The sequence below is a fragment of the Delphinapterus leucas genome, chromosome 10 (genome assembly GCF_059928025.1).
Source record: "Delphinapterus leucas isolate spDelLeu-1000000601 "Yukka" chromosome 10, BTC_Dleu_Yukka2, whole genome shotgun sequence".
NCBI lineage: Eukaryota > Metazoa > Chordata > Mammalia > Artiodactyla > Monodontidae > Delphinapterus > Delphinapterus leucas.
The window spans coordinates 70,072,853-70,086,042 of record NC_143138.1 but is presented as its reverse complement, the minus strand read 5'-3'; the positions used below and the strand labels follow the sequence as shown (position 1 = coordinate 70,086,042).

The 13,190-nt window shown below is 41.2% G+C and overlaps 1 protein-coding gene across 6 annotated transcripts in view; it reads left to right on the top strand.

Annotated features, from left to right (window-relative positions):
- Positions 1-148: 148 nt before the first annotated feature.
- The window catches only part of ACTR8 (actin related protein 8), a 29,560-nt gene continuing 16,518 nt past the window's right edge, over positions 149-13,190 (top strand). For 4 of the 6 annotated variants that reach the window (XR_016394736.1, XM_089919477.1, XM_089919476.1 and 1 more), the window contains exons 1-11: positions 149-2,087; positions 5,007-5,177; positions 6,552-6,662; positions 7,286-7,390; positions 7,673-7,846; positions 8,363-8,456; positions 8,686-8,818; positions 10,114-10,267; positions 11,061-11,249; positions 11,667-11,807; positions 12,844-13,108. Coding sequence is in view for 5 of the 6 variants with exons in the window: in XM_089919477.1 (XP_089775603.1) it covers positions 1,965-2,087; positions 5,007-5,177; positions 6,552-6,662; positions 7,286-7,390; positions 7,673-7,846; positions 8,363-8,456; positions 8,686-8,818; positions 10,114-10,267; positions 11,061-11,249; positions 11,667-11,807; positions 12,844-13,108 (1,660 nt within the window). In the remaining variant the exon portion in view is untranslated. Of the gene's footprint in view, positions 2,088-3,627; positions 3,726-5,006; positions 5,178-6,551; positions 6,663-7,285; positions 7,391-7,672; positions 7,847-8,362; positions 8,457-8,685; positions 8,819-10,113; positions 10,268-11,060; positions 11,250-11,666; positions 11,808-12,843; positions 13,109-13,190 lie in introns of those variants that run through there. The other 2 variants (XM_022572850.3, XM_089919478.1) reach the window with 2 other exon arrangements.

The following is a 13,190-nucleotide window of genomic DNA, read 5'->3' as shown; positions in this document are numbered from 1 at the left end:
ATTTGGAAAAATATTTTTATCTTAACCCTTGAAAAATTGTCTTTTGAATCAAAATGTCTTTTGAAGAAGGTTTTATAACATGTAATGACTAGCTTTTTTATACAGATCCAAATTACTAACTAGTAACTATTATAACATTTTCTTTTAGGTAAATGTCTGCTCTAAGAAGCAGACAACTGGACAAGCACATTCATAGCAGAAGGAAACCATCAAGAAATGGAGTGTTGACCACACTGGACAAGTTAGATGAATGTGTACTCTAAACAAGGATTGCTCTGTGTCCTCACAGATGAATGAGGTCGTGCTGGGAATTCCCCCCCGCAGGGATCTGGCATGACTGATAGGCAGTTCTATAAATGCACATGTTTGTCTCATCTTTTTTGTATCGTTTATGAAAGTATTGATATAGTTTTAATAAGTAAATATTTTTAGGTTACAAGACTGACTTCTCATCTTTATATAATTAAGACACAGAAGGCTCCAAATTTGAAAATAAACGGCTGCATATTGAGTACTATTAGTGTCACCCTTTTCAACTTCTGAAATACTGTTCATTGCTTTTGTTGTTCTTTATAAATAAATCACAGTGTATTTCAGTAGTATGCATATGATATCTGTGCTCTTGAATTAATTTTTATCTTAAAGCCTATTTGTCCCATGGATCTTTAATACAATGTGTCTTACTTGCTACCAGATGTAATTATCAGGGTATTTGTAAAGCCATAACCAACAAGCCTGAGCTACAGAATGTAGATTTGCCAGGTGGTCTTTAAAATCGAGGACTTCAATGCTATCTTTACCAATTTTAATTCTAAACCATTGCTTAAGATACTGCCTGTTGGCTTTAACCCCATCTGAATGCTGGTAACTCTCATTCTTTCACTAGAATGAAAGCTCTATGAGGTTACGGATTTTGTCTTCTTTACCCCAGTGCTTTGAATAGTGACTACGTGTAATAGGCACTGAAATATTTATGGAAAAAATGAATAATACAGATAATTCTACTTTGTGTTTAACAGTCTTTGAAACCAAAGTGTTCAGTAAAATCACTTTTATATCCGTTTATAAGTATTTATTCAACTCTGTTTGCCAGGAAATGGGGATGTAGTGGCATTAATAAACACTGGTCTGTATGAAAACCAGACTACAGGCGGACAAAACTGGAAGCAGGGAATTGGGTTTTGAGGATGTTGTGGTGGTCCAGGTGAGATCGGACCAGGTAGTGGCAGTAGGAGTGGAGAAGTGGATGCATTCAAGGCATATTTGAGGGACTGCGGGATTTGCTGATGGATTTGCATGTAGAAGATGTGGACAATTGAAGAAACAAGTGAAACAAGATGGTGAAAATTAGAGTAGATTTTTGGGGGGGAGGCGGGGATCGAGTTACATTTTGGATATATTTAAGTTTACAATGCCTTGTAGACATCTAAGTGGAGATACTAAATAAGCAGTTGGTTATCAGGGCGAGATCCAAACTGGAAATACGTATTTGGGAGTTATCTTCATACTTAAAGCCATGGAACTGGATAAAGTCATCCAAGGAGTGTGTAGAGAGAAGACCTAACTCCAGAGAATCCTAACATCAGAGGCCCGACTGAGCATGGCCAGTGAAGTACGAGGAGAACTAGAATTACGTATGGTGTCTGAGAAGCCAGAAAAGACAGGTGTGATGACGAAATGAGACACCAGTTATCAGCTGCTCCACAGCAAGCACGCAAAACAAAGGTTGCGGGCATGCTGCAGCCAGGACCAATCACAGCAACATCCAGCCAGTGCACCCTCCCACCTTACCCTCCTCCGGGCAGCTCCGCCCTTCCGCTTTCCCGGAATGCTCTGGGCCGACTTCCGGCGGCCATCTTGGTTGTGGGCAGTCGGCTGAGAGGTTGCGCCTGTTCCGAGGCCTGTTCTCTGGTGGTCGCGTTGCGTCCTTGAGGCTAGAGGCTGGAGGGGCGTCGGCGGCCGAGATGACCCAGGCCGAGAAGGGGGACACGGAGAATGGGAAAGAGAAGGGCGGGGAGAAGGAGAAGGAGCAGCGCGGCGTGAAGCGACCCATCGTGCCCGCGCTGGTGCCGGAGTCGCTGCAGGAGGTGAGGCGCGGGGGGCGGGCCTCGGACTCGGCTTCCGGGCGGGGCGGGGGGCCGCGGAGCTGGGCTAGGGGGAGGAGGCTGGCGAACGGCGGGAGTCTTCGGGCGCCCACCCAGGTGGGTGGTGCAAGGGGGTCGTTCCCCGCTTTCTCCGAGGGCACAGTGCAGATGGCCAGGCCAGTGACACCAGCCACTGTGCGAACCCCAGCCTCCCGGGCTATGAGACCAGCACAGGGCTGTCACCTTCCTGCCAACTAGTTTGAGGGGGCAGACTGGATGGTGTGTAAGGGCCTTACCAGTTCCCACTCTCTAGGATTCTCCCACTTGGCGGGAAGGGGGAGCTCACGGTTGGGGATGGGCAGTAAGTATCTAGGGCATGGAGTGGGATGGAGTAGTGCAGAGGACCGTAGGGGGAGGTATTGGGCACACACAGCAGGTACCTCCTCCAGCCCTGACGGTCTGGGACAGTTTCTTCGATGGAGGTGACACCTGGACAAAGACCTAAAGGGTGATTAGGAGTTAGCCAGGGGGAATGTGAGGGCAGGAGAACAGCATGGAAGAGACCTGGGCCAAGGGAGGATATGAAATGTTGGAGATGAGGATGTCTGGAATTGAGGAAGAAGAAGGAGCAAGACATGAGACTGGAGATCTTAACAGGGATGGCATCAAGAGGGTCGTATAAGCCAGAGCCTGGCCTCTTCTGAAGGGAATGCAGAACTTGGGAATAGATAGCCAGACTCCGAGCTACATGATGAGCTCGTTTAATCCTCACAATAGCTCTCTGAGGTAGGAACTTTATCTAGAGCAAGGAAGTGGCACAGCCTGAATTTCGAGCCAGATTTGTGAATCTGGAGCCTGGGCCATTAGCCACTATAACAACATTTGCTTAACTTCAGTCATGTAACAACTTTTGGTTTTTCCATATCCTCTGTGAGAGCTCTACCATTATTTGCTGAATAACTGTTTTTACTCAATTTTATCTTAAGCAGTAATGTCCAGGAAATGATGTGTAGGATATATTGGCTAGTTGTTTTCTGATATGTTAAGATAGATATGTAATTATTAAAAACTGCTTGTCCACACTTTGGAAAACTGCGTTTACTACCCCAGAGCTTCACCATCAGTGTGCTGCAGCCTGTGTACTATTAATGAGGTACAGATGTCCCTGATGGCAAGCCACCTCATCTGTTTAACTCAGTTTGCTAGATAAATGTTGTCTGCCATAGCACGCAAAAGCTTGAGAAGTGTGCTGCAGGGCACCAGGCCATGTGAGAGTGGTGCCATGGGCATTCAATAAATACCTACTAGGCTCCTGTATGCCGTGCACTGGGCACAGAGCAGTGAACAAGACAGTAGTAGTCCTTTACATGAAGGTTTTGTCTTTTGAGAGAGCAGACAGTAAATCATTACAAGAATGATAAGTGTCATGAAAAGGAGGGGTGCCATAAGATTTTATTGCAGGGGGACAAATAAACCTGGTCTGATGACATTTAACTTTACACCTGAAGGGAGGAGTAAGATTTAACAGGGAGAAAGAACACTGCAGGCAAGGGGAGTTGCGTTTGTGAAGGCCTGAATGTCAGCACAGTGAACTAAGAAATCAGGAGACATCTGGATTGGGAAGATTAAAGAGACTGAAAAGTAAGTGGTTCTAGAGTAAAGCTAGAGAAGTAGGCAGGGTCTTGATCTTGGAGATTCTGGACTGTATCTTATTGGAAAGTTACGGAAATATTTTAAATGAGGACATGCCAAGAAGACACAACTGTAGCTTAAGGGCAGAGCAGAGTAGGTGCTGATTTAGGAGTCACACTGGAATGGTGATTCTCAACAGTGGCATCCTGTTGTCAAAGGGATTGTTCGAGTCCCTTCTTCCCCCACTCCCTCCTGAAACTCTGGGCCCCTCAACAGGTTTACGTGGTAAAGGTTCCCTAGTGATTCAGGTTATATTCTGCCCCCTTGAGAATTACAGATCTAAAAGCCCACAGTCATTACTCCACTGTCCTGATTTGTGCTGCTTTGTCAGTCCTTGTTCACTGTCTCCCAGTAATGGATGGTGAAATGCAGCAGAGCTCTCTGACCTGTGAGGATAGAATTGTGAACTCTGGTTTCTTAACCGCAGACTCTTGCCAGATCACGTAAATAGTACAGAACCAATAAGGGTGAAGTGTTTAAAAAACAATGACGAAAATACAGTTCATGCACATTCTTGGAAGTGGTCCGTGTATAAAGTCCACTTACTTTCCAGCATTGCAAAACAGTGATTCTGATCTTAAATTAACTTCTTCTCTCACCTTCTCAACCAGTGTTGTCACATCTGAGTGATCATACTAATTACTTCAGGAGCTTTTGTAAATTGCAGATTCCTAGGCTCTCTCTTCCTGGAGATTCTGAATCAGAAAATTTGTAGTGAAGCTTTAGGGTCTTTTTTGTTTTGTTTTGTTTTAACAAGGATCTTTAGGTGATTCAGATTTAGGGAACCCCATACTTCACAAGTCATAGTATTCCTCACACTCTTATTCGTTGTTTAACTCTCTTCTCTAGTAAATGGGAAGTTCTCTAGTGGTCAGGACTTCGTCCTGGTCACCATTGTACCCACAGTGATTGGCACAGAAATGCCCCCAAATTATAGCTTGATTTGCGTTGGGTACTTAGGATTTCGTTCACTTAAACAAATATTTGTTGACCTATGTACCCTGAGTCAGATCCTCGGCACACAGATACAAAAAGAGTTTGCATGCAGGCAGAGAGCAATATTTGGATGCCTCTCAGAGAACTCCCTTTACTGAATTATTTTGATACCTTTGAGTTTGATAGTCATTACAGGAAACTAATTTCTTAGTCTAGCCTGTTACCTCTGTGTTATTTAACATGTTACCTGCATGTTATTTACTAAGGTCACACTCCTATGTTTTGTATTTGCAGCAAATCCAGAGCAACTTCATCGTTGTCATACATCCAGGTTCAACAACTCTGAGGATCGGTCGAGCCACAGACACACTTCCTGCCAGCATTCCTCATGTTATTGCACGAAGACACAAACAACAAGGGCAGCCCCTGTACAAAGACAACTGGCTCCTAAGGGAGGGACTAAATGTAAGTCAGAAATGGAGGACGCTGGCGTTCCAGTGGTTAGGACTCCGAGTTTTCGCTGCCGAGGGCCCGGGTTCAATCCCTGGTCAGGGAACTAAGCTTCCACAAGCCGTGCAGTGTGGCCAAACCCCCCCTCGCAGCACACACACACAAAAGAAATGTAAGACCTAAAGAGAAAGCCCAGGGTTGTCTCCTTGGGAGGGCTTCAGTATTCAATATATGCTATAATCTTGAACGACATCTTCATAGCTTTAATGTATTTTAAAATAACGACATCATTCAGGGTTACAAATGTCATTTTTTATCTGAGCTATCAATTTTAGATTGTACAGAAATAATTATAACAAAAGTAAATCTAATTTTTTAACCCATCGGGATGAATTGGGTATTGATGAAGATGATCTTTAGTGGAAGATACAGAATTGTCACTCCCTTAAAATGATGCATCCAGATGTCTATTAACTGACTGCCATATTTTCTCTTCCAGATACTTAGAGTTTAAATTGAGCTCATATTTTCAATCTGTAGCAAATTGAATTGCTACAATAAGCACTTGTTACAATCTTAGATCAAATCATAATTTAAAGGCAAAAAATAGTATTTCCTTGGAGTAAGCATTTACTTAGGATGCAGCAGGCATCCTATTTTGCAGGTGATAATTAACAGGAAAATTTTTGTGATAGGTGTTAAATATGTGTATTGCATTGTAATCTGCTTTAAGTTTTAAATCAAGGGTAGTTTTGGGAACTTGCAGTTTCTATAATTCTTATAGTAAGCCTTAGGGTTCCATTTTTTAGCATAACTAGCAGACTCTCCTTAAGTCCATTTCTAAGCTTAAGTATAACTTGACAGTGTAAGAATCTAAAATTCGCATATCTTTGGATCTTACAATTCTATTTTAGGAATAAATCTCAGGAATAAAAATGGAAAGAAAACAAAATAATATTTTATAAAAATATAGTGTTCTTTGCAATATCACAAGAACTTGAATACTCATTAATTAAGTGAAATAACACATGAAGGAATAAAACATTGTTATAAAATTGTAAACATGAGAATTATATAGATATATGGAAGGGTCTCTCGAATACTTTGTAAATATAAAGTGGCAGTGCGCTGATATCAGTCAAAAGTCACTTGAGGTTATAGATTTTTGCAGATAGTTTTATGGCGATGGCTCTTTTCTGATTTTTTTATTTATAAATAATAAGAAGATTACTTTGAATTCTTAAGATTAATACGTGTGACAGAGGTGAAGGACATGCTACTCGTTGATGAGGGAGCATTTGCTCTTGCTGGATTAAATTAGTATTTTGCCATTTCTTTCTCTTTTTCACTAAATTCTTTATACGCTTCATCTCTCTTCTTTTTCCCCAGAAACCTGAAAGTAATGAACAAAGACAAAATGGCCTTAAAATGGTGGATCAAGCAATATGGTCTAAAAAGATGTCAAATGGTACAAGACGGATTCCTGTGTCCCCTGAGCAGGTTCAGTCTCAACTCTTTCTTCAGATTCATTCTTTGACCACTGCTATTAAGTCGTAACCATTCGTGTGCACTCCCTATTTCATTATGCAAATTAAAGATGGGATTTCCTTAAAAGAGGAAGAAAAAACATTCTTAACCACCTACAGAATACCTGAATTGGTGTTGCAAATGTCTAGGCAAGCCAAATAATTTGTAAGGTGGTGTTTCTTGTGTCAAGTTGATGAAAATTTAATTTATCTGAGAGTCTTAAGTGTGTAATTCCAGGATCTTGATGGGAAGCTGTATTCTTACTACATTTGTCATTTTAATGTGATAAACCAGTGCTGCTAGGAGTGGACATGAGTCTATACGATATATAAATCTGTATTCAACTTTCAGCAGAGTACAGGATTAATTTTGGACTGACTGAATCACTGCCTAAGTGTTAACATTATGGGAGAAATCAAGATTGTGGTATAGGGCAGGAGAATCCACTTGTGACCAATCAATATTTTGTCACATATCTTGGATTTATGATTAAAATTTGCCACTGTATCTGGTCTGTGAGAGAGGAGAAAAGAGGACAACCCCTTTTTGTTTTCTTGCATGGATTCAGAGAATTTTCGGATGCTCTTTTGTTTCAGGCACGTTCCTACAACAAGCAGATGCGACCTGCGATTTTAGATCATTGCTCTGGAAATAAGTGGACAAACACATCTCATCACCCTGAGTTTTTGGTAGGAGAAGAGGTAGGAAACATCTTTACAGTGAAATGGAAGAAGAAAACCTAGATACTATTTATAAAATTAATTTGCTTTGCCACCTAGTTCTAGTTTTTCTTAGCATTCTGTAATCCTACCCTGAGGACCAGATATTCACACTGGCTCCTGAGATGTTACATACACCACTCTCAACATTAGAACAGTCAGCAAATGTTAATGATAACTTCTGGCCTTAGGTTTTTGAATGTGAATCTAGAAAACCCTGAGAGAAGAGTTTTAACAATGTATTCATCTCCCTGTCTTTTCTAGGCCCTGTATGTTAATCCTCTGGACTGTTACAATATTCACTGGCCTATCAGAAGAGGTCAGTTAAATATTCACCCAGGACCTGGGGGCTCCCTTACAGCTGTTCTGGCAGATATTGAAGTAATATGGTCTCATGCGATACAAAAATACTTGGAAATCCCACTGAAAGATTTAAAGGTAAACTAAAATGACCAGTTGTTGGATTGTCTTTAAGATTCTTGGTCAATAAAAGTATACTATACTCAGTTGTTTGTAAGACAGTGTCCTTGAAGCCTTCTCGACCTTAAGCTGTTAAGGATATCTTTTTTCCTTCACTGAATTCCCCTCTGGTGCTTTCTTTTTTTTCTCATTTTGTTTGGTTCTTGGTGTTCCTCTCAACTGCTCTGCAATCAGCAAGCTTGCTCATGTTTATGCCTTCTCTCTGGACCTTTTTCGGAAACATCAGTTGTCTTATTTTTCATTTTACAAGTGTTAAATAGCTCAAAGGGAAAAAAGCCCACAAAACTTAAGCATTTTCTGTTTTTTTTTCATAAAACCTAAAGGATAGCAGAGAGCTTTGAGTTTTTATTTTGAGCCTCTAGCCATTGCTGCTACTGCTTTAGAGAGAATCCTCTTTGACGACAAGTGTGGTGAAATTTATTTTGACCTGACTTGAGTGTTAACCATTTTATATTTTTTCTTTGTTCTTTTTAGTATTATAGATGTATCTTGTTAATTCCTGATATCTATAATAAACAGCATGTGAAAGAATTAGTGAATATGATCCTAATGAAGATGGGGTTTTCAGGTATGTCTGATGTCCCAGTGAAATCTGCCTGAAATGAGATAAATGAGATTGTTTTTTTTTTTTTTTCCTGACAAAGTTAATCTAATTCACTGCTTTATTGAAATGCTTATTCTGGGAGGGTCAGTGATACTTGGGTGATTGCCTGGAGGTTCCTAGATTTTAATTGAATACTTGTTGTAGGATCTTCCCTGCTCCCCGGGTGTTCGCCCCTCTGCCTTTTGTCTTTCAGGGATCGTGGTCCATCAGGAGTCTGTGTGCGCCACCTATGGGAGTGGTTTAAGCAGCACGTGTATTGTAGACGTTGGAGACCAAAAGACAAGCGTGTGCTGTGTGGAGGATGGGGTCTCTCATCGGAACACTCGGTGAGGAGCTTGGGAGGAGGCATCCCTGCTCCTTCTCCCCACACAGCCTGTTCAACTGAAAGCATCATGAGTTAGAAAGAAGTTTTTGTAAGGAATTACATACTCAGATTTTTCTTGTGAAACTAGTAAGATTGTGGCAGTGCAAATTCTAACACGGCTATAAATAGCCGATTTTACCCCTCCCATTTGAACTCTCTCATATGAGTTCACATTAGCAGCTCCCGAAAGCCCTAGTGTGTGTTGTGTGCTTTCCCACAGAGGAAGTGTGTATGTTAGCTCTGTGTCTTTCACTATGGTGTGGCAGAGAGATACCAGTCACATTCACAGCAAAGCTTTATTTGGGCAAGTCATGTAGGAGAGAATAGGTTTTCAGGTCTGAATTCTCTAGCTAGCTAGCATTTTGAGTATTTGCTTTTCTCGTCATAATTGTTTTTGGTGAGTGAGGAGTAACTTTATCGTGGTCAAGTCCATTCATTATGTCATCTCTGATAGAAGAGGTAATAAAATACCTAGCAGGAGCAGGTTTGCTGCTTGTCTGTCCTGAGACAATCCCAGCACAGGTAAGCACACTCAGGTAGTGCACACACCAGTTCTCTGCAGCATTTTGTGCTTCCAGGATGGCTTCTTCAGGATGCTTTAATTCTTCCTGTCACCCACATAGGAAGTTTGACTCTTAAGTCATAGAAACAAATTTAAAAGAGGGTCCAAGCAGTCCATGAGAAAGGTTAATTTGTTACCTCCCACCCCAAGTTACAGTGCATTCTCAAACCCAGATTGAGTTGTTTGGGCTCATCCATTTGTAACACCTAATGCCATTAGTTTTCAAAGTGTAGAGAAAACACTGGACCCAGGTCTTGTACCACTAAAACAGCACAGCAGCGATCTTTCCAAATCGTAGAAATATTGTTAGTAGATAGTATTCGCTAAGGTTTTCTCCCTTAACTTTGTCTTACGGTGTCACTGCCTGCCATTTCTACATGTTGGTGAGTACAGACAGTCAAACAGCTGTCATATGCTACACATATGGACTTGGAAATGAGCTGGATTTAATGTGTATTCTGTTTCTTGGACAGTTTTTGCAAATAGCATTTTTTGCTTCTAGATGTTCACCACTGGTTTTTGCTAGCTTCCTTTCTCTGTCCCTTACATCCATTCTGTCCTTTCATGCTTTAATTTATCTCTACAACATTTCTTGAAACTTGCTGTGTTTCACTGTGCCTAACTGAGTTTTTGGAGCACCGTTTGCACCTTCTTAACTGACAGCTTACCCATCTGCCCTTTTCTCTTAACACTAGGCTCTGTCTGGCATATGGTGGATCTGATGTGTCAAGATGTTTTTACTGGCTGATGCAGCGAGCTGGGTTCCCTTACAGAGAATGCCAGTTAACAAATAAAATGGATTGCCTTCTTCTGCAGCACCTTAAAGAAACTTTTTGTCATTTAGATCAGGTGGGAGCAAAATCAAAATTGCTGATTATTTTTGTTTTCAGGAAAAATTGAAGATATTTAAAGCTAATTAAAAATTTAACAGTATTATGCAACCTGTTCAACCCAAGTTTATAAAGCCTTGAGGCTGAAGCTCTTAAGGAGTGAGAGAGTTTTTTGGTAAGGTCAGAGCTGTACGGATGTGTCTCAGGCTCTGGAAAACACAGCTAGTATTTTTAAGAGAGTTTAGCAGATGTCTCTCTCCTTAGGATCTACAATCATTTTAATAAAGGATAAAGATAAACCTTTGGATGTAATGCATAGTAGCAGGTAAATACATAGGTATAGACAGTTAATAAAATGGTATCATTTGAAGCACTTTCTTGGTATTGTGAACAGTCAACATTTAGTCATTGCTGTATATGAATTGCTACCTTTTTATGCTATTTGTTTTAGACCTTTCTTTTTCCACCTTATTTTAAAGCATTTTTCAAGTAATGTAATTCTGAATAAAAAATTTTTTTGAGAAACATTAAGACGGGGTAATAACATTTCCCAGTTATTGAGGGAGTTTGCTTACTGGTTTGGACATTGTATTGGTGTGTGTTGATAATGAAGCAAACAAAAATGTACATAGTGGGAATTTCAGAAATGTTGAAAGAGAATCAAGGTACAGTTGAACTCTTGTTTTATTAAGTTCCAGTGGGAGTGGTAGGAAGTTGTAGGGCAGCCCTTTTATAGGTGAGATTTAGATGGCATTTGAAGAGTTTGCATGCACTTTTACTGATTCACTGACAGCATCTTTTCCTGGAATCAGGACATCTCTGGGCTTCAGGACCATGAGTTTCAGATTCGACATCCAGATTCCCCTGCCCTTCTTTACCAGTTTCGATTAGGAGATGAAAAACTCCAGGTAACACATCGGTATATATTTCCATGGGTAGAAAGAAAGGCAGCCATGTTCAATCAGACTGAGAGAATATGTACTTGCTGGAAACCTCATGAGGTGAGAATGTCAACTGGTTGTAAATTAGCTGCTAACCCAACATTTAAACCACTGGTAGAGTACAGATTAGAACAGATCTGAGCCATTATTTTAATTAGCCAGTATGTGATGAGTTGTTATTTAGAAAGAGGCACCATTCTTACTAGGAAATTATAAAGTAGATTACTAGGCACTTATTTTACATTTACTTTGAGATTTCTGGTGTTATATCACCCATTCAATTTGATGATAAGTTAGTTTTCTGGCCTATCATGCACTGAAGAAATAATGTTACTTCTGAAAGAGAATGCTTACTCGGTCTAACTTATAGGATCTGATCTGCCAGTTTTGTTTTTGGAAGAACAAAATTTATTTAATGGGTCAGTTTTTTCAGAAGGCAGTATCCTTCGTTGGTCATTCTTTTCCTTCCATGCACAGGCTCCGATGGCTTTGTTTTATCCAGCAACTTTTGGAATCGTTGGACAGAAGATGACAACTTTGCAGCACAGGTCCCAGGGTGACCCTGAGGATCCTCATGATGAACATTACCTGCTGGCCACACAAAGCAAGCAAGAACAGGTCTGTGGTAATTCTGTGTGAGAGGAGACAGTTTTGTCCCTGTATGAGAAGTTTGCCCATAATTAATGGATCATTGCAGTGGCTGCAACCTGACAGTATACTAAAGCTGATACTGTTTTTAAGACCGTAGATGAAGTCTGTGTTTAAAATCCAGATGACAGATTTCTTTATTCAGCAAACGTCAATTTTCAGAATACCAATCTACAAGATACTTCCCTTTTGGCATGTATTTTTAAAGTAGTTTATGTATAATACTTTATCTACTTTTGAATATTTATCCAGTAGTATTTTCAGTAAAAGCTTACCTATTTTTAAATTATCATGCAAAAACTGGGTGGCACAGGCAAAGAGCTGAATTCTTTTGTCCAAAGCTGATCCTAGTTATAGGATGTCTGATTCAGGGGCACAAGTTAAAGCTCTTATCTGCTGATGAAACAGCAGCTCATGATGGAGAGAAGAGGGCAGTGAACCTTTTCTAGTTTTTGTTCCTGTCCCAAAGCTGAGCGTGGGGTTCTTAGATAAGGTCTGAAAATGAGGACCCGTAACAGCCAGTGGCCTAAGAATTCCAGTGAACTACTACACTTAAAAACTCAGGGGGAAAAGGTTCATCTACGTCGACATTTCAATCTTAAAAATCCTATCAGTAATAGCAAAGTTATAGCTCTTACTCAGGAGGAGCTGTGGAGGGTTGGAGGCAGGGAAGGCTTTCCTGAGGAAGAGCCATTTGAGAGAGAGGGAGCTAGGGGGAGAGTGAGGTGTTACCTCACGCGCTGCCTGCCCGTGATTGTTTTGGAATTGTCAGCACTTCCTCATCTTCTGCACACCACCCCTGACTCCTAGTTATCCAGGGGTGGGGACCAGGTGCTTGGTCGTAGAACTATGGTGTGTTTCCTCTCTGCAGCACAGTGACAGACGTTCTTTTTATAGAGTGTAGAGTAGTGGGGTAGGGAGAAGGGGGGGATCTAGCTGGAGAACATCAACCGTGTTCTATCATAGCCTTACCATCCATTTGATTCTCCTTTCGATTGATTTAAAGTCTGCAAAAGCTACTGCTGACCGAAAGTCTGCATCCAAACCCATTGGATTTGAGGGGGATCTTCGTGGCCAGTCCTCTGATCTTCCAGAAAGACTGCATTCCCAGGAGGTGGATTTGGGATCCTCCCAGGGAGACTGCTTGATGGCTGGCAATGATTCTGAGGAAGCTCTCACTGCACTGATGTCCCGGAAGACTGCCATCTCGCTGTTTGAAGGGAAAGCCCTGGGCCTGGATAAAGCCATCCTCCATAGCATAGACTGTTGTTGTAAGCACGTCTGGGAGCCGGGAGAGAGCAATTACAGGGTTCAGGCTAGGGTGTGGTTTTGCCCTGCAGCATGTTCATGCAA